The sequence below is a fragment of the Saccopteryx leptura genome, chromosome 10 (assembly GCF_036850995.1).
Source record: "Saccopteryx leptura isolate mSacLep1 chromosome 10, mSacLep1_pri_phased_curated, whole genome shotgun sequence".
In the NCBI taxonomy this organism is placed as follows: domain Eukaryota; kingdom Metazoa; phylum Chordata; class Mammalia; order Chiroptera; family Emballonuridae; genus Saccopteryx; species Saccopteryx leptura.
The window spans coordinates 10,195,877-10,215,614 of NC_089512.1; the positions used below are offsets into that span (position 1 = coordinate 10,195,877).

A 19,738-nucleotide genomic window follows, 5' to 3' on the forward strand; every position below is an offset into this window, starting at 1 on the left:
GGCATGTGTGAGAAGAGGGGGCCACTCACGTATCCTGACTAGCAAATCTGGGAATATTTAAACACATACACACACCCTGATAGCCACAGAAAGTAACACACTCTGAAGTAGAAATAGGGGAGTGATGTGTGGATACTTCTTCTTTGGAAGCAGATTTCCATAGACAAATGGCCAGATTGTCCCAGTTCTGAAGGCGCTGTGAACTGTGAAGGTGAGAAGGCGACGTTTGCATGCCCCACCTAACAGGCCTTCATTCAGGAAGTGCCAGGGAAACTCCCTTCTTTCCATAGCCGCCTCCAGACTGTAACCTTCCTGGTACGTGGAGACCTGACCATGGAACTCTAGACTTTTCTCCGTGCCTAAGACATGAATATATCCTCTGCAGGGTCAGTGGGGTTGGAATAGCTTTGGGTGGGATCCTATTTTTCACCTTAGGAACACGGGCCTAATGGGGCAAGTACAGTCCCGTTGCGATAAGTTTTAACTTTGCTATATGCAAGGTGTGCATTTCCAAGCCAGGGAATAGTAGCAGGGAACCTAGAAAAGCAGGTTGGTTGGGAGGATAAGGATCTGTGGTGGAAGGAGGTAGGCATCTATTCCAGTGGTCTGGACTTTGTCAGGAACTTGCTTTGTGACCTGGAGCAAATCGGTTAACCTCTCAGCCTCATTTTACCCTAAAATGTATATCTTCCCAGGTAGTAAAACTTAGATCCTGGATAGACAAATATTTAAGCCCTGAAAAATGGTTGTCTTTCACTTTGGATTTAAGGCTTCTCTCTTTTACCACTTTATAATAGGTAATGTATCTTGATAGTGCTTTTTCCGCTCTGAAAAGAATAAATGAGTGAACAAAAGGAATGGCATATTTGATTAAAAAAACTGAACACGTTCAGAAAAATTGCTAACACTTATTGGTGGGCTTCTTTTTGAATATTAACAAAGAGTGGGGAAAAGAACTTAAGGGATTTTTTTTTTTTTTCCCTGAAGCTGGAAACGGGGAGAGACAGTCAGACAGACTCCCGCATGCGCCCTACCAGGATCCACCCGGCACGCACGCTCTGCCCACCAGGGGGCTATGCTCTGCCCCTCCGGGGCGTCGCTCTGTTGCGACCAGAGCCACTCCAGCGCCTGGGGCAGAGGCCAAGGAGCCATCCTCAGCGCCCGGGCCATCTTTGCTCCAATGGAGCCTAGCTGCGGGAGGGGAAGAGAGAGACAGAGAGGAAGGAGAGGGGGAGGGGTGGAGAAGCAGATGGGCGCTTCTCCTGTGTGCCCTGGCCGGGAATCGAACCCAGGACTTCTGCTCACCATGCTGACGCTCTACCACTGAGCCAACTGGCCAGGACCAAGGGATGCTTTTCACAAAAATATAAAAATTCAAGAAATTAACAAAGGAAATGTGGAATTTGTTCCAGAGAACAGGGGAATCAGAACCTCAGCCCTGAAGAAGGGAATTGAGCGGTCAGCTCCGTCTTGCCTCCTATTTTATAGGTGAGGCGCTGAGGCTCAGAGAGCGGAGCTGTCTTGCTCGAAATCATGAGGTTAATGACCAGCAGGACCTGGAGGGGAATTTTGGTCTCTTGACTCCCCACTGGTTTTATTTTGTTTGGCTCTAGCCTCCCACATGTCTTCAGAGCCCGCTAACAGACACCAGAGAGCAATCGCCAGTAGGCAGGGGCTGCGGCCTCATGAGCACACTAAGCCTTGTGTCCCTGGCTCCTCCGGAGGCTCTGCGCTTGCACCCTTCAGTGCTGGGGGGAGTGGGATCAGCAGGGACCAGGAAGTGAACTGGCTCAACCCCTACCCCCTTTTTTCCAGTTTTACTAGGAAATAATTGACATACGTCACTGTACAAGTGTAAGGTGTACAGCATGAGAGTTTGATTTACATATATTGTGCAATGATGACCACAATAGGTTCAGCTAACATCCATCTCCTCATATACATATAATATCAAGAAAAAAGGTGAAAAGTTTTTTCCTTGTGAGAAGGACACACAGTTTACTCTCAATATATGTAGCTAACAATAAGTCTGATCTCTTTTTCTTGCATTTGGGCTTGTTTTTTTAAGATGCCACATAAAAGTGAGATTATATATGATTTATCTTTCTCTGACATTTCATTTAGCATAATGCCTTCAAGTTCCATTCATGTTGTTTCCTTTTTTTTTTAAAGATTTTATTTATTGCTTTTACAAAGAGAAGAGGTGCGGGGGGGGGGGCAATGAGAAGTATCACTCATAGTTGCTTCATTTGGTTCTCCATTGGTTGCTTGCCGTACGTGCCTTGACCAGGCAAGCTCAGGGTTTCGAACTAGTGACCTCAGCATTCCGTGTGGACGCCTTTTCCACTGCGCTACCACAGGCCAGGCATATTGTTTCAAATAGTAAGATTTCCTCATTTTTTATGGCTGAATGACATTCCAGTGTGTGTGTGTGTGTGACCACTTCTTGATCCATTCATCCATCCATAGACAGGTTGTTTCATGTCTTGGCTATTATAAATAATGCTGCTATGAACATGGGGCTGCAGCTGTCTATTCAGGTTAGTGTTTTCACTTCCTTTGGCTATCTACACCCAGAAGTGGTGTTGCTGGATCATATGGTAGTTCTATTTTTAACTCTTTGAGGATCTTCCATACAGTTTTCCATAGTGGCTGTACCAATTGACAGTCCCACCAGCAGTGTACGAGGGTTCCCTTTTCTCTATATCAACACCAACATTTGTTCATCTCTTTGATGATGGCCATTCTTTTTTATTTTATTTTTTAAGTGAGAGGAGGGGAGACAGACAAAACTCCCACGTGCACCCTGGCCAGGATCCACCTGGCAACTCCTGTCTAGGGCCAATGCTTGATTCAGCCAAGCTGTCCTCAGTGCCCAGGGCAGACACTTGAACCAGTCGAGCCACTGGCTGTGAGAAGTGATGACCGAGAGAGGAGAGGGAGGGGAAGGGAAGCAGATGGTCACTTCTTCTGTGTGCCCTGACCTGGGATCGAACCCAGGATGTCCGCACGCTGAACTGACACTGTCCACTGAGCCAGCCGGCCAGGGTCAATGATGGCCTTCTAAATGGCGTGAAGTGATATCTCATTGTGGCTTGAATTTGCATTTCTCTTAGGACTAGTCAAGTTGAGCATCGTTCTCAGTACCTCTTGGCCTTTCATATATCTTCCTCGGATAAATATCAAAGTCATTTGGCCATTTTTAATTGGTTGTTTTTTTTGTTATTGAGTTGTATGAGTTTTTTGAGTTCTTCATATATTTTGGATTTTAATCCCCTATCAGATATGGTTTACAAATATTTTTCCCATTTCTTCAGTTGCCTTTTCTCTCTCTCTCTTTTTTTTTTCTTACAGGGACAGAGAGAGTCAGAGAGAGGGATAGGCAGGGACAAACAGACAGGAATGGAGAGAGATGAGAAGCAAGATGAACAACTAAGGTGTCGCAACGAAAAACTGATGATTGATGTTGTTCATAGTAGCCTCTTATGACCTTTTTTAGTTTCTGTGTTATTCATTGTAATATCCCCTTTTTCCTGCTCACGTTAGAGATGGAGACAGAGCTAAATTGAGGTGACTTCTCAGGTGCGAGGGAGTGGGAAACAACTCGTGTTTCCTGTTCCGTCATCCCTCCCCTCCCTCTAGCGAAGGAAAGCTGCAGCAGCGGCAGCCGCGCTCAGATGTGGTCCCTGGTGACCGGCAGAGCTGGTCTGAACCCCCTCCGCTCCCTCGCTCTGTATGCCTTTCAGCATAGTGACCGAAACCTCTGCACCCCACTCCTCCCTGTGCAGTGAGGGACCGGAGCTTCTGTGCTGGGCTGTAAGAATGGAAAGGAGCTGCCTGGTGGGAGTCCGCATGGAGTGTCCGTACATGTCGGGGTCCGTCTCCATTCCCGCAGACAGTACTGCATGTTTGTCTAGACCAAATCTCTGATGGACTTGGATTTTCTCTTCTGTGAAACAAGAGTTTGACTACAATCCACTAGATGGTCTTCAAGGTTCCCTCCCACTCTAAAATTCTGACTCAGCTAGGGATATTTTTTACCAGTTAATCTTACGTGGGGGCTTGTTTTAAAGTTGTCTTATTAATTTTTCTTATTGTTGCAACGTATGACAAAACACATTCATAAAAAGGGAAAGTAGAATGTGTTGCCCAAACGGATGGTAGTTTCTACTGGTCCCCAAGTTTGTGTCACATATTGTGTCATACGTGGGTATGTATTTTTTTAATACTTCTAGAAAGCTGGGAGGTGGTCAGCTAGCCAGTCGTAGTAAGTGTAGGAGCTCTTAACTTGCCCAAAGCCCAGCCTCTTCTCTGAAAGGAAGACCCCGTGTTAGGAGCCTGGGTGTGTGCACGAGTGAGATTTACAGGACGGTGGCAGTTGTAAGGCAAGCAGGCAGGTTTGACTTCCCATTTCCTGGTTCCTTCAACGAACTTGAATGTGTATGAGTTCGGTTCCAGGGTGCAACATTTTAAAGTGTTTTTGTTGGAGGTTGAGTCTGACACACAGGAGGCAAGAGGGAGAGAGAATGCTGATTTGGTAGAGCTCTTGTAGAAGAGGCCGTGGAGCTGTGCCTGTCTCGGCACCCTGGTTGCTGGCACAGTGTGACGCAGAAGACAAGGCACCTTCCCTTTGGACCACACCTTTGGGAAAAAGTTTAGTGACTTGTTCTGTTTTTTTGTATGAAACATTTCAAACATGGTGATTCGTGGTTCATTCAGCAAAAATGGGTGTAAAGATTAAAGTCCTTTTGGAAGTAGTCTGTATACAGATGTTTCACACGGGCCTGCACAGCCAGCGCCTGCCCCCAGCACCTCCACCTCCCTGCCAGTTCGCTCACTGTCCTGCCTCTGTCTCAGCAGGCCGCTGCGCCTGGCTCCGGGCCCCGCCGAGATCCTGCCCCTTCAGAAGGCCTGGCCCCCCCAACAAGTCTGTTTATCTCACCTCTGGGTTTTATGGGTAGGGGCTTGTTTATTTTGGGGCTACTGTTTGCCTCTCTGTTGTGCTGTCATTAGAAATCTGTGTACTAGCAGTATTGTGGGGTGTGTCTGTCTGAGTTACATATCCACTCACTCAAGAAGTACTGACTTGAGCACACTCACGCCAGGTAGCAGGCCACAAATCTAAACAGATGGGACTTGCGGTTTAGTGCAGGGAAAGAGCAGCAAGACTGGTCTTACCAGACTGGGAGCCAGGAGAGGAGAGGCGGCCAGAGCAGGACAGCACACACATTGCTGTCCCTGTCATCCCTGGTGTGAGCCCTCTACACAGTTCCTTGCCTTGGGTGGTTGCTTCATGAATGTCTTCTTGAGTCAGATTGAACGGAAGTAAGACACGTTAGAGAGCAAACAGGGCAAGGGGCAGGGAGGGGGGCCTGGAGGAGGCTGCCCCTCTGAGGGTCTGTGAGTGGCTGGCAGGAGTGGTCCTGAGGGGTCTCGGACACACCAGCTCCTCGTGTGGCTGCCCAGAGGCCTGGGCAACCATTTCTGAGCGAGGACTCGTGGGAAGCAGGTCACTGGCAAAGAGCCACTCCTCAGCCCAAGGATTGCAGCTTCCTAATTCAAAACAGGAGAGGAAAAGAGGCGACTGTCTGCCTTTTCTGTCATTGTTAGGGGCAGAGTGAAGGGAATGTGTGCAGTCTGTTTCAAGGTGGGCTTCCCCCACAGTTCTCAGATTTTCAGCTGGCCAGCTTAAACAAATCCTTGTTAGAAAGCGACTCCGTTGCCTTTAGGAGCCTGAGGGTTAAGTACACTTTTTGAAAGCAGTATGCCTTGATTGGTTTTGATTGGGGTATTTTGAAATTCTAGGGTGTGGGTGGAATGTGTGCCTCAGTGTAGCGTCTGGCTCTGCCAGGTGTGCCCGTGGCTGGGTGCTGTCCCTGACCACGGGTTCTCACTCACCAGTGACAGGTATTGGGAAAACAGAACTCTGCTGTACATGCTTTGGTCCCACATTGTTCAAGGTGGAACATTCTGGTTACCTGAGTAAGAGTCACACAGGTCTGCCCACTTCTTGGGCCTACCTGGTGCACGTCCACCATCCGGAATATGGCCACAGCCCCGGAAGTAAGCAGAAAAGCCTTCACGAGATGGGCCTGGAATCACAGAGCTCGTGCATTTTATTCACGCATTTGTGTAACGAACACACATAGTAAGTGGCGACTATGGGCCAGGCTCTGGGCTAATAAAAGGCAGGGCGTCCAGCCCACAGCGGCTGAATGGTGGGAGGACGTAGCGGCTGTGCCCTCAAGGCCTGCTGCCTAAAACAAGTCCCCTTCTTTTACAAACAAGCCTAACAAGATTTTGGTTTATTTGTTTTTCCAGCCCACAGCCAATTAGCAACAGTAACTAAATAGAGGGTATGTTGGGAGGATTGGTAACTGTCGGCCCAGAAAGGACGGCATCCAGGAATGGAGGAGGAAGCCGCAATTATAATAGTCTGAACAGGCCAGCTGGTGTGAGGTGGCAGCCCAGTGAATCTGGAACCCCCTGAGGGCATAGTTACCAATACACTCCAGTAATTGATGTTCCTGATAATGACTCTAAATACTTCCAAAGAATTGGATGGGAATTTTAAGACAGGAAGTAGCCAGTTACCTGGGAGATTTACTCATGTGGAGGGCCTGTTACTCAGTAAAACCACACATATGAAATATGACTAGTTAGGTCGAGCCATCGCCATGTCTGCAATCCAGAATGAGTAACTGTCAGGATAGGATGCAGCCATCCGCTTCTGAATACACAGAATAATTTAATCACTGGAAGTATCTAAACGAGCATTGCTCTGACTTTTGTTTTCAGTGATCCTCCATTTCTGAAAACCACACTGTTTGTGATCATTGAAGACCAGTTTGATGGGGCACACAGGTTATGATGAGACGCCCCTCAGCCTGCAGGTGACAGGAGATTTTGCTGCCATTGGGGTGGAGAGGGTGATGTGAGCTGCTCACCAGCTGGTCATCTTCCCTGAGCTGGTTGGCAGGAAGGCAGGACTTGGGATGGATCTCAATTAAAGGGTGGGATTAGAAGTATGTTTACAGTCGTGAGTACCTGAAACACAGACTTTATTCTTGTATTATTATTTATTAATGATTGTGTTATTTTCCATACAAACCACTGTAAACCTACTTGTTACCCCACCTTGTATTTGGTGGGTAACAACTACCTCAACCAGGGCTCAGCAGACTTCTGTGCCAGAGAGTAAAGCTGGAGCCTGGCTGGTCATACAGCTCCGTCAGAATACTGAGCTCTTCTGTTACAATGCAGCAGCAGACACAGACAGGATGTAATCCAATGGTATAGCTGTGGTCCAGTAAAACGGTATTGGTCTAGACTAGAGCTTAAATAGCGCTTGTGAGAACATCGGTGACATACACACAAATCTGTATGGCAGCAGGAAAAACCAAGAGAATGGTTGCATCTGGAGGTTGTCGAAATCTTGAGCTTTGGTCAGCTTTTGAATCATTGGGGAACTTTGTGGATTTCACCTTTTGTTTGTATGGTTTGGGTTGCACAGAGTTTAGAATTTGCGGGGCACAGGTCAAAGTCTGTGATCTCCTGCTGTCCTGTTTGGTGCTTCAGAAGGCATCCCTGCACCTTTTAAAGCCTCTGGGTTGCCACTGGCAACACTAATTGCCACTGTGTTCTGGAGAGCACAGGTTGCTCTGTTAGAATATTCTGTTCAGTGAACATTGGGAACCACCGCTTTTCCTCTGCTTGGGATGGTGATTCTATCTGTGTGTGACTTCTCGTTCTCCGGCCCCCAACACAGTGTACCCAGCATGTGATGGTCACTGTGTATTTGTTGAGTCAATGTTTCTTTGGACAGTTAGTTACACAGGACACATTCAGCTGCCTTTGAACCGTTCATTCTCTGCCACCCTGGGAAAGAGACCTGCCCTATTCCTACATTGTCAGTATGTGCGACTTTTGACTCTAGAATGTCATTTTGAGTAGCAGTAGCTGTGCTGTCCTCTCGGCTCTCTGGACACACCTTCCTTGTTGGGACTGTGCTGTCCTCAGTCCACATGCGCTTTCTCTCTGTTGAGGGGAGTGGAAGGAGAAGGAAAAGTGGGTGGAAGGGTAAAGGTGTCCTTCACACCCCTGAATGCTTGCCCTGGAAACACCCGTAGCCGGCACTGCGCGAGTGACTGTGAGGCTACCTGAGTTTTCAGTAGACCAGGATGTCTCTTCCTGTGCTGTAGACTGTGCTACGGTGGCCTTTCTGTGGCACCTACATCTGGAGGTCAGCTGGAATCTTCCCAGTTTCTAACTGAAACCGGGTTAGGGATACAACGGGCCACAGACTTTAAGATAAAGAAATGGCGGGGAGGGGGGCACTCCGTACTGCTGTGCCTCGTAGAGTATGCTGCGGACAGACAGACAGACAGACCGTAGTGACTGATCCCAGTCATCTCAGCTCTGCTTCCAGAGACCCGCGGCCGTCAGGGAGGAAGCGCGTGCGGCTTGCGCTTGTTTCTGCAGGAAGGGATGTCTTCCCTAGAGCAAGCATGTGCACGCAAGCTGTGCCCTGCACGGGGTGTCCCGGTCCACAGTGTCCATCACGAGTAGTGCCAACTCCCCCAACGCTCACGGCACCCTGTGCGGAGGTGGCCGGGGCGGGAATGTGTTGTCTTCACAGGCGGGGAGGCAAAAGCCAGGTGGTGGGGAGCATCCTTGGACTCATTGCTCAGCATTCCCACACTTTCCCCATCACCCACAAGTAGAACAGACCCCCAGTCTCTCATCCCTGGAGGAGGAACCAGTTTGTCCACAGAGCTGAAAAGCCTGGCTCATTTCAGAAGGTTCCCGTTCTGGTGACTGGCCATTATCACCGGCTAACAAAGTCTAGTAAGTAAGTTAGTGTCTTAAAATGGTCACAGCTTAACACTAACCATGGGTGACACTACTTACTTCCCTCTACTCACCCCGTTAACCCCGGGCAGCCGCAACATTGGGCTCTGGGCTTGTCCCTGGTGTAGAGGCAGTGGCGTTCCTACCGCAGACAGTTTCCCAGGGCCCGGTGCTCCCCCACCCTTTGTCTTTTAGGTCCCCATCTGAACACACCTCCTGAGACCGGCTCTGGTCTGTCTCCGAGCTGCCACAGCTCTGGTGGACCTTGGACGAGGCCTTTGCCCTTTGAAGGCTCCCTTCTGTTATCCGTCCCGTGAACACTTTGGCAAGGTGGCCCTGATTCACAAAGGCTAAGTTAGTGCTCAGGAGTAAGGGAGAGACCTTACATTTTAAATGAACAGAAGGTTTATGCAGCTTTTCTGCAGGCGGTTCACGCATAGATACTCCCGCTCATGTTGAAAAGGCCATTTTGGGCCCTGGCCGGTTGGCTCAGCGGTAGAGCGTCGGCCTAGCGTGTGGAGGACCCGGGTTCGATTCCCGGCCAGGGCACACAGGAGAAGCGCCCATTTGCTTCTCCACCCCTCCGCCGCGCTTTCCTCTCTGTCTCTCTCTTCCCCTCCCGCAGCCAAGGCTCCATTGGAGCAAAGATGGCCCGGGCGCTGGGGATGGCTCTGTGGCCTCTGCCTCAGGCGCTAGAGTGGCTCTGGTCGCAACATGGCGACCCCCAGGATGGGCAGAGCATCGCCCCCTGGTGGGCGGAGCGTCGCCCCTGGTGGGCGTGCCGGGTGGATCCCGGTCGGGCGCATGCGGGAGTCTGTTTGACTGTCTCTCCCTGTTTCCAGCTTCAGAAAAATGAAAAAAAAAAAAAAAAAAAAAAAAAAAAAAAAAAAGAAAAGGCCATTTTGTTAAATGTTTGGTGACAAGACTGTCTGGGTCTTCTCTCTTCCAGATGCCAGTATGGACAGAATAGCTTATGATGCTTATCCCCACCCATCACTTCCGAGACATTGAGCGGAAGCCAGAATACCTGCAGCCAGAGAAGTGCGTCCCGCCTCCCTACCCTGGTCCTGGGGGAACCATGTGGTTTATCCGCGACGGCTGTGGCATCGCCTGTGCTATTGTCACCTGGTTTCTGGTCCTCTACGCGGAGTTTGTGGTCCTCTTTGTCATGCTGATTCCATCCCGAGACTACGTGTACAGCGTCATCAATGGAGTTATCTTCAACCTGCTGGCCTTCTTGGCCCTGGCCTCCCACTGCCGGGCCATGCTGACGGACCCCGTGAGTATGTCTGGGCTTGTTTTGACCAGCCCACTCTCTCCTCCTCTGGCCCTGCCATGGCCACAGCCTGCATGTTCCCTCTGACCTCGGGAATGTGGAGACGAGGGGGCTGGGGCCGGGCAGGGAACACCGTCTGTGCCGCAGCCTGCCTGGCGGGTGGATGAGACCACCTGCACGTTGGCGTGTGCACTGATGGAACCTGCGGGGTGTCCAGGGGAAGTCTGGCCTCTAGTTAGGAAGGAGCAGTCAGATAACAGTAAAGCTGGGGCCGGCTGAGGGGCACAGAGCATGCTGGGGGTGGGGCAGGACAGGGCTTTGCAGCAGAGACAGGACGGGAGCTTGGTGGGTTCGAAATGAAGGCCATATCCGATTCCAGGAACCTGCACAGAAATGGCCTTCACTTTGGGCAAGGCTCATCTTTCCCTGAAAAGCTGGACAAGCCTGTTTCAGGCCGCAGCAAGTGCCTCCTGGTGAATATCAGTGGGCCAAGCGGTGGTGTTCTCCCCAGTGACTTAGCTACGTACACTGAGCTGTGCACTGGCTGTTGGATGTCAAGTACCCTGGTATTAAGTCCTCTGTTTCTGTTCATTATGTATGGAAAAGCAAGAGACTGTGTTATTTGATAAAGACCTCCTATGTCTTAAGTGTTCCAGTACTTGGGACGAGTGTGTTTAACTGAAGGGGAAAGCATTCCTAATGACAGTGGCAGTGGTCTCACAGATTTCCATTCTGTGAGCCTCAGGGAAGGCTTAGTCAGGACACCAGGTCCTGAGCTAGTTCCCTTCTTAAAGGGCTGCATTTCTTGCTGGTTCAGGTGGTGGATTGTTAATTGTCCCAAGGGAACATGGCTTTCCTAGCTCAGTTACATGTCAGCAGCCGGTCCAGACAGCGCCTCCTCTCATGCACATGCCTGGGGAGATGGCACACCGGCAGGCCGGGGCCACTTATGGGGTCACTGAGCAGCCGTCACCTGAAGGAAGCGAACTACGTGGTTAGAATCGGAAGTGTCCCAAAGCACAAGGGTATGAAGGAGTTTTCCCAGCAGCATCAGCTTGTCATACTGGTACAAGTGAAGGGTTTGTTCAGATGTTTATGATGCCCTTGCTATTGGGGATACAGGACTAAAAGATATTATTTTGCTCACATTATAATTTAGTTTCTGTTAGGTCCCAGGCCCTGTTGTTGCCTTCAGGGTCCCCTCTGTCTAGAGAAGCTAACCTGTGTGATCAAGGCTGGGCTAAAGGAAGCACAGGTTGCTGCGCAAGAACAAGAGAGGGGACGTTAACCAGTCTAGGCAGGGGTGGCTGCTTGGAGGAGGTGATGCCCACGCCAGTTCTCATCAGAGCAGTGTGTATGAGCTGGGGCGGGGAGGGCCATAGGGCGGGAAAACATGGACAACACCCCAGCTAAGGGGGCAGCCTGCACAAAGACCCGGGGTGCAGGAGTGTGGCTCCTCTAGGCGACCATATGTGGTTGGAAGGCTGGGGACTTGGGAGGCGTGTGGGTCTGTGTCGGCAGTGTGGGCGCAGTGCCTAAGAAGTAGGGCAGGTGTTGGAGCCCCTGAGGATGTTAGACAAAGGAGTGAGAGATCAGATTGTCAGTTCACTAGGATCACTCTGGGGACAGGAGGAGGAGCCCGGAGCACTGAGGAGGGAATACAGTGAATGGCGTGTTTACTGAGTGAGAGGTTTCCATGGAGAGGTTCCATTCTGAGCAGTGGGTACAGCCGTGAGCCAGACAGACCCAAACCCCTGCCCTCCTGAGCCTCACGTCCTCAGACCCAAACCCCTGCCCTCCTGAGCCTCACGTCCTCAGACCCAAACCCCTGCCCTCCTGAGCCTCACGTCCTCAGACCCAAACCCCTGCCCTCCTGAGCCTCACGTCCTCAGACCCAAACCCCTGCCCTCCTGAGCCTCACGTCCTCAGATCCAAACCCCTGCCCTCCTGAGCCTCACGTCCTCAGATCCAAACCCCTGCCCTCCTGAGCCTCACGTCCTCAGACCCAAACCCCTGCCCTCCTGAGCCTCACGTCCTCAGACCCAAACCCCTGCCCTCCTGAGCCTCACGTCCTCAGATCCAAACCCCTGCCCTCCTGAGCCTCACGTCCTCAGATCCAAACCCCTGCCCTCCTGAGCCTCACGTCCTCAGACCCAAACCCCTGCCCTCCTGAGCCTCACGTCCTCAGATCCAAACCCCTGCCCTCCTGAGCCTCATGTCCTCACGTCGGGGTCAGGCAGCAGCAACGTGGTTGAAGGAGATGATTTCAGAGTGATGAGTGCTGTAAAGACAATGAGACAGTGTAATGGGGGTGACGTGGTGGGCTTACGGGATAAAGGGCTTTAGATCAAGGTAGTCATGAATGTCTCTCCAAGGTGGTACCATTTGAGCTGAGACTTGAGTGACATGAAGTTGCAAGTCGGACAAATGAAGATGTAAGGGCAAAGCTTTGTAGGAAGAGGAAAGGAGGTACGAAGGCCCAGAAGTAGGCACATGTTTAAGAAATGGGACTATCCCTGGCCGGATAGCTCAGTTGGTTTGGGCATTGTCCCAAAGCACAGAGTTCAATCCATGATCAGGGCACATGCAGGAACAAATTAATGTTCCTGTCTCTCTCTCCCTTTCTCAGTCTAAAATCAATTAAAAGAATTTAAAAAAAAATTTTTTTTTTTTTAGTGAAATGGTTGATTCCCAGTCAGGGCACACAAGAGAGGCAACCATCTGGGCCCTCCCCCTTCTCTCTCTCTCTCTCACACTCCCCTTTCCCTCCTCCCGCAGCCATGGCTCATTTAAGCAAGTTGGCCCAGGCACTGAGGATAGCACCATGGGCTGGCGTCAGGGGTTAAAAAATAGCTTGGTTGCCAAGCAACAGAACAACAGCCCCAGATGGGCAGAGCATCACCCCATAGGGGAGCTTGCTGGGTGGATCCTGGTTAGGGTGCATGTAGGGAGTCTTTCTGCGTCCCCACCTCTTAATTTAAAAAAAAAAAAGTGAAATGGGACTAAGACCAGGGTGACAGGAGCCTGGAGTGGGAGCAGGAGGGCCAGATGAGGTGGAGAGGGCTGCAGAAGCCCAATCTTGCAGGCCTGTGGGCTTCCCGAGAACGCTGGTCTGTATTCTGAATGCAGTGCGAAGACATCTGCGTTATGAAATGGGACTATCCCTGTGATGGAGGAGGTGATGCCCACGCCAACACCTGAGTGAGAGCCACGGTGGCCCCCTGCCACTGTGAGAGCCATGAGTGGTGGTGGCAGCACCCCGCGGCCCCTGCTCTTCCTGGGAGCAGGGCTGGGAGCCCAGCTCCCACAGAGGGCGGATGGGTTAGGGCTGGAGTCTGTGTTTAAAAAGACACCTCTGCAGGATTGTGGGTTCCCTAGCAGGACCCTAATGCTTTATCTCTCCAGGCGGGATGTGACAGATTCTGTGCTTGGGATGGGGGTTTGGGTGGGGACAAGTGAAAGGAAGATGGGAGGGGAGGTATTGCAGTGTCCGTGCGGGACGTGTGGCTCAAACCAGGGTGGGGGAGCAGTGGAACAGGAGAGAAGCTGCTGGGTTTGGAGGAGATTTTAAGCCACTAATTCTCAAGCCTGGCTGCACATTAGAATCCCTTAGGGAGCTTTTAAAAAGTACCTATGCCTGGGCCCCGCCCCCGAGGGTCTACTTTAATTGGTCGGAGACCGGGCCCTGGGTATTGGGATGTTTTAAAGCTCCCGAGAGTCCCTCATGTCAGCCAGGTCTGAGAACTGCCATTCACAAGAGCAGACAGAAAGGTATCCAAGAGTGTGCCTTCCAGACTGGCGGCTTGAGCCGCGGGGAGGATTGACTGTCGGTGCCATTTATTGAACGGGAGTCTGGGGAGAATAGATTTTGAAAGAGAAATCTAGGCTTTTGTTCTGGCCAAACCGTGTCTATACTCCCATGTAAGTGCAGATCCAGGTGGGCAGTAGATGGCCAGGTCTCGAGCTGCTGGAGAGGCCGATCAGACTGGAGTGTAGAGGTCACTGGTTTCTAGAAGGCATGTGAATCAGGGAACATCCTGGATGTGGGGTGGGCTGGGATGGGGTGAGGGGGGGTGTGTGTGGAAAGGGGCTTCTGCCCTGGCGTTCCTGCTGCCCTCGCGTGTGTGTGTTCTTTTGCCCCCACATGGGCTCCAGGCCTCCTCAGCCTGGCCCCTTGCAGTTGGAGGCGGGAAGGTGATCCTCACGGTGGTGTGCTGCTCGGCTTCCATCCCAGATGAGAGCCGTGGTGGCCCCCTGCCACTGTGAGAGCCATGAGTGGTGGTGGCAGCACCCCGTGGCCCCTGCTCTTCCGGGGAGCAGGGCTGGGAGCCCAGCTCCCACAGAGGGCGATGGGTTAGGGCTGGAGTCTGTGTTTAGAAAGATGCCTCTGCAGGATTGTGGGTTCCCTAGCAGGATCCTAATGCTTTATGTCTCAAGAATCCATGTTGCCTATTACTTTCTGAAACAGTTACACCCTAAGGTTATAAACAATGTATGACAATGTATACACTGCATGTCGTTTTGGTTTTGTTAGTATTACCAGTAAAAACAAACAAAAAACAGGTCTTACAGTCTCTGCAAAATAGTTACTGGGCCACTTCCAGCTTTGAAATGCCTGCCGCGGCCATACTTTCTGGGCAGTTTAGCAGTCACTTGGTAAACGAGTCCACTGACCTTGAGCAGAAAAGGGGAGAGGGAAATGACACAGATATGTAAGCAACCCCCTCGCAGGTGAGACTCCCATTTGAGACATGGGATAAAAGGGTAGTCCTGTCGAGAGGACAGGGCACAGACGGACAGAGGGGTGGGGCCGGCGCCTCTCAGCAGCTGGGCTGGCCTGGAGCTGGCACGAGTGTGGTCAGGACCACAGTCAGACTGGTGTTTGATGTCAGGTGCCCTCCTTGCCCGCTCCAAGGTTGTGTAATGCCATCAAAGGAGCTCTCGTGTTCCGGAAACACTTCAACTATTTAGAGGTCTAGAGTGGTTCCACTGCCCGGACCACCTGGACTCAGAACCCCTTGTCTCAGCCCACCTCTCTCTCCTCACCGGGAGGTGATGGGGGGAGGCTGTGTGTGTGGGGGGGACTCGGCCCACCTCTCTCTCCTCACCGGGAGGTGATGGGGGGAGAAACTGTGGGGGGGGGACTCAGCCCACCTCTCTCTCCTCACCTGGAGGTGATGGGGGGAGGCTCTGGGGGGGCACTCGGCCCACCTCTCTCTCCTCACCGGGAGGTGATGGGGGAGGCTGTGGGGGGGGGGACTCGGCCCACCTCTCTCTCCTCACCGGGAGGTGATGGGGGGAGACACTGTGGGGGGACTCGGCCCACCTCTCTCTCCTCACCTGGAGGTGATGGGGGGAGGCTGTGGGGGGGGACTCGGCCCACCTCTCTCTCCTCACCGGGAGGTGATGGGGGGAGGCTGTGGGGGGACTCGGCCCACCTCTCTCTCCTCACCTGGAGGTGATGGGGGGAGGCTGTGGGGGGGGACTCGGCCCACCTCTCTCTCCTCACCGGGAGGTGGTGGGGGGAGACTGTGTGTGTGGGGGGGACTCGGCCCACCTCTCTCTCCTCACCGGGAGGTGATGGGGGGAGGCTGTGTGTGTGGGGGGGACTCGGCCCACCTCTCTCTCCTCACCGGGAGGTGGTGGGGGGAGGCTGTGTGTGGGGGGGGGACTCGGCCCACCTCTCTCTCCTCACCAGGAGGTGATGGGGGGAGACACTGTGGGGGGACTCGGCCCACCTCTCTCTCCTCACCGGGAGGTGATGGGGGAGGCTGTGGGGGGACTCGGCCCACCTCTCTCCTCACCGGGAGGTGATGGGGGGAGGCTGTGGGGGGACTCGGCCCACCTCTCTCTCCTCACCGGGAGGTGATGGGGGAGGCTGTGGGCGGGGGGAGTGGTGGAGCCTGGGGAGCACCAGGGTCCGGGTGGGCAGGTTCTCAGTGGAAGGGGAAAGGCAGAGCCTCAGGGGGAGCAGACTGCTGTGGGAAAGTGGCAGGCGGGGGACCCAGATCTTGGAGCAGACCGTGGGGGAAGAGGGCTAAAAGTCACCTTTGGATTTGGCCACAGGGAGTAAGGTGCTCAGGGTCCTGGTGAGAGGGGGTCCCTGGCGTGGAGGAACATGGAAGGGCTTGACCCGCCGCCTCGGGTTTTCTCTCAAACAGAAATGGGAGCGGGTGGGGTTGGAGAAGAGGGACGCTGGGCCAGCCCCTGAGGGGAGTGCCTGCCGAAGCCTGGGGCACCTCCCTCCCTAGATATAAACGGCTCCCACTGTGGACCAATACATAGTCTAGAAGCGTACTAGCATTTTTAATGGAGCTATAGATTTTAAAAAGTGTTTTTAGCTTACTGTGTACACAGAAAAGACTAGAATACGCTTCAAATGCGAGTAGTTCTCCTTGGGTCCTAAATCAAAAGTGGGGTTTTCCCTTTTAATTTTCTTGTCTGTATGTTTTTAAAAACTGAACAAGTATTACTTTGGAAATGAGGGGGGGGTCTAAGTCTTGGTCTGCCAGGCTGTACAAATGGAAGCTTCCAGATGTCCCTGTGAGACGAATAAGAATGGGGGAGGGGCGTTCTCAGTAATGAAGCAAGACGACATTGACAGATGTCTGGGCAGGCCTTCCCTTCCCTGTGGCACAGAACTAATGACAGGAAGTTCTGAAATCTGTGGAGATAAGCCCAAAAGAGCATACGCTTTAAAAAGCAGAGCCCTGGCTGGATAGCTCTGTGGGTTAGAGAATCATTCCCAATGCACAGAGGTTACGGTTACCGGTTCGATCCCTGGTCAGGGCACATACAGAAACAGACTGATGTTTCTGTCTCTGTTTCTCCCCCATCTTCTTTAATAAATAATCAATAAAATAAAAAGGACAAGACTTCTGAGGCAGAGACTGGAAGGTGCCTGTGTCACAGACTCCTCGCTGTCGGCTGGCCCAGCTGGTCTGGCTCTGGAGATGGGTCCCAGGCCAATGGGGCCTGACCTGGATGGGAGTGAGCCTTCCAGGAGATGTATGCATGTGGAGTCACTGTGGGGGGTCAGCTCTTAGGAAGGCTGGGCTGGTGCACGTCCGCCATCGTGGTCTGGAGCAGCGAGCCATAACCCCGAATGCGAGCTCCGCTGCCCTTGGCGTGGAGGCAGTGGAGGCCTCCTCTCCTGGCCCTTGATGTTGGGCGTCCTGAAGTCACAGCGAGTTCTGGCGGCTGGGAACTTAAACACTGGTGGGGCGAGGGAGGAGGACAAAACCCCGACCTGGCCCCTTATTTAGGGAAACTCAGCCTCACTGCTTCCTCTCCCCGGGAATGGCGTTCTTTTGTGCTTTTCCCTTGTCCATGTGACAGCAGCAACTTCCAGTTCTAGTTCTGTGGCTTCAGGATTCGTAAAAGGTCACACAGTTGCTCGAACTCATTTACTTTTTACATTAAAGAGAATTAAAAGGCCTTCTAGGCTATTATTTTTTTCCTTATCCTCGTTCTTTCTGCTCAGTCTTTTAACACAGAGATTTCCATTTCCATTCCCGTTTCATGGATTCCGTAGATTGTATCTTCACAGAACATTCCAGAGTTTGGGTTTTGTGTTTTGCTTGTTAGTTTTTTACTTTCAGTTTTATTTTATACTGGTTTCCAGTGTATAGCTTAGTGGGGTTTTTTTTTGGGGGGGCGGGGTTATTTGTTTGTTTTTGGCTTTTGTCAGACCCCCTCCGCTGCCTGTGTTCACCAGCCCCTCTTAGCCCTGTCGCCCGGGTGGTCTGGGTGGTCTGGGCCCTGCCTGGTGGGAGTCGGACCGCCAGCCCTGCCCTTCGCTGCTGCCTAGAGGGGCCTTGGCTATCTCAGCAATTTGGTTACAAACTTCAGGAAAGTTGGCCATATTCCTATTTTAGGTAGCTCTGTCCTGAGTATATTTTTTTGCTTGTACATTTAATGATTTTTTTAAATTGCAAAAGCCACATATTCATACTAGAACATTTAAAATATATATCCAAGAAAATAAGATGTTCCTGTGATTCAACTTTGTGAGAGAACCATGAATACTTGTGCATGTATCTTTGTCTTTTTACATATATATATACATAAAATCTTTCCCAAAGCAGGCCTGTATTCTACATACTGTTTGGAAGTCTTCTCTTCCCTTTACTAATCTATCATAGGCATTCCCCATGTCAAATTGCTGTGTACTTTTATGGCAGATTTACTGTAAAACGATATCCGGAATAGCATTCACAGACCGTATAGTCCTTGTCTATCAAAGTTTGTTTGCTTTTAAAATTTCTGTTGTAGGCTTTTCTGGCACCTGACCACATTTTGAAGACCAGATTTTTTATTCTACTTCTTTTCTGAGCTTTTAGAAAAATTTTTAAGGAAACACTTCAGACAGTTGAAAGGGTATCAAGAAGAACACGATGACCACCCCTGTGTTCCCCTTTCGTCATCTCCTCGGGAAAATTGTCAATAAATGTTCATGGGTGTTGGCATAATTCTGAACACGGAGTCCAGATACTGGGATGAACATGCCCTGTCCCTGTGTGTGTAGTTGCTGCTTTGCAATGGCTGTGTCCACTGTGGAGTGTCAGAACTGGGGACCCCGAGCCAGCCCTGACTCCTTTCCCCTCTCTTCCAGGGGGCAGTGCCCAAAGGAAATGCCACTAAAGAATTCATCGAGAGTTTACAGCTGAAGCCCGGCCAGGTGGTGTACAAGTGTCCCAAGTGCTGCAGCATTAAGCCTGACCGAGCGCACCACTGCAGGTACACGGGGCTGCTGGGCTCGCGCGCGCGCACACACACACACACACACACACCTCGGGTGCCTTCAGCGACGGGACTGCTGAACGCCCCTGCTCTGGGCACCGGGCGGGCCCCGTGAGTCTCCCTCCTGGTCTCCATGAGCTCTCGACACTGGAAAGGGCATCCGCAGTCCCGTCGCTGAAGGCACCCGGGGTGTGTGTGTGTGTGTGCTCCGACACCTGTGTCTCAAGCTTGGCTCTGCCGCCCCTGCGGTGGGCCCCTGGGCCCCTGACTCTGCCTTTGTTTCCAAGTCTGTGAGCTCCAGGAGCTCCCTGCACTTCCTGCCTCACAGCCGGGTTACTTAGTGAAGGCAGCAGAGAAAAAGCTTTAGAAAACCTGTGAATGTCTCCTGCTTGACCCATTTTAGAGGTGGACCTGTTCTCTTTAATTTTGCAGGGAAATGGAGGGATTGTCCGTGATTGAAGGCTTTTTTCTTTTCCTTTCTTTCTTTTTCATGCTTTTCTTTAAAATAAAACTTCAAGAGGTCATGTCTTTGTAGAATTCAGCCCCAAGAGCCATTTCCTCATCTTATCTGTGATGATTTTTCCCTTTTGGTTTTCAGGTTTCTTTGATATCCGACATCTAGCTAAAAATTGCACTTTATCATTACAAAGGAACTTTGAGTGTTAAATTACAGAAATGCAAGCATGTCACTTGGTCCCTTTTCCAGACTGGTGTTTGGGCTGCGGAGGGTTTCGGAGCAGTGCACTGACTCCTGCTATCGGGAGGTTATTCTTGCCAGCCTGGGGGTCTGAGCAACAGCAGGGGCATCTCTGTGTGGGCGCATTGCCCACCTTGGAGGGGAGCAGCGAGCCTCTGGCGTGCGGCGTCTGT

At 51.6% G+C, this 19,738-nt stretch overlaps 1 protein-coding gene across 4 annotated transcripts in view; it reads left to right on the forward strand.

The window, feature by feature from the left end:
- ZDHHC3 (zinc finger DHHC-type palmitoyltransferase 3) overlaps nucleotides 1–19,738 on the forward strand; it is a 46,397-nt gene that overhangs the window by 4,036 nt on the left and 22,623 nt on the right. For 3 of the 4 annotated variants that reach the window (XM_066351145.1, XM_066351142.1, XM_066351144.1), the window contains exons 2-3: nucleotides 9,800–10,129; nucleotides 18,741–18,865. In XM_066351145.1, coding sequence (XP_066207242.1) covers nucleotides 9,824–10,129; nucleotides 18,741–18,865 — 431 coding nt within the window. In that variant the 5' untranslated portion in view covers nucleotides 9,800–9,823. Of the gene's footprint in view, nucleotides 1–9,183; nucleotides 9,314–9,746; nucleotides 10,130–18,740; nucleotides 18,866–19,738 lie in introns of those variants that run through there. The other variant, XM_066351143.1, reaches the window with a different exon arrangement.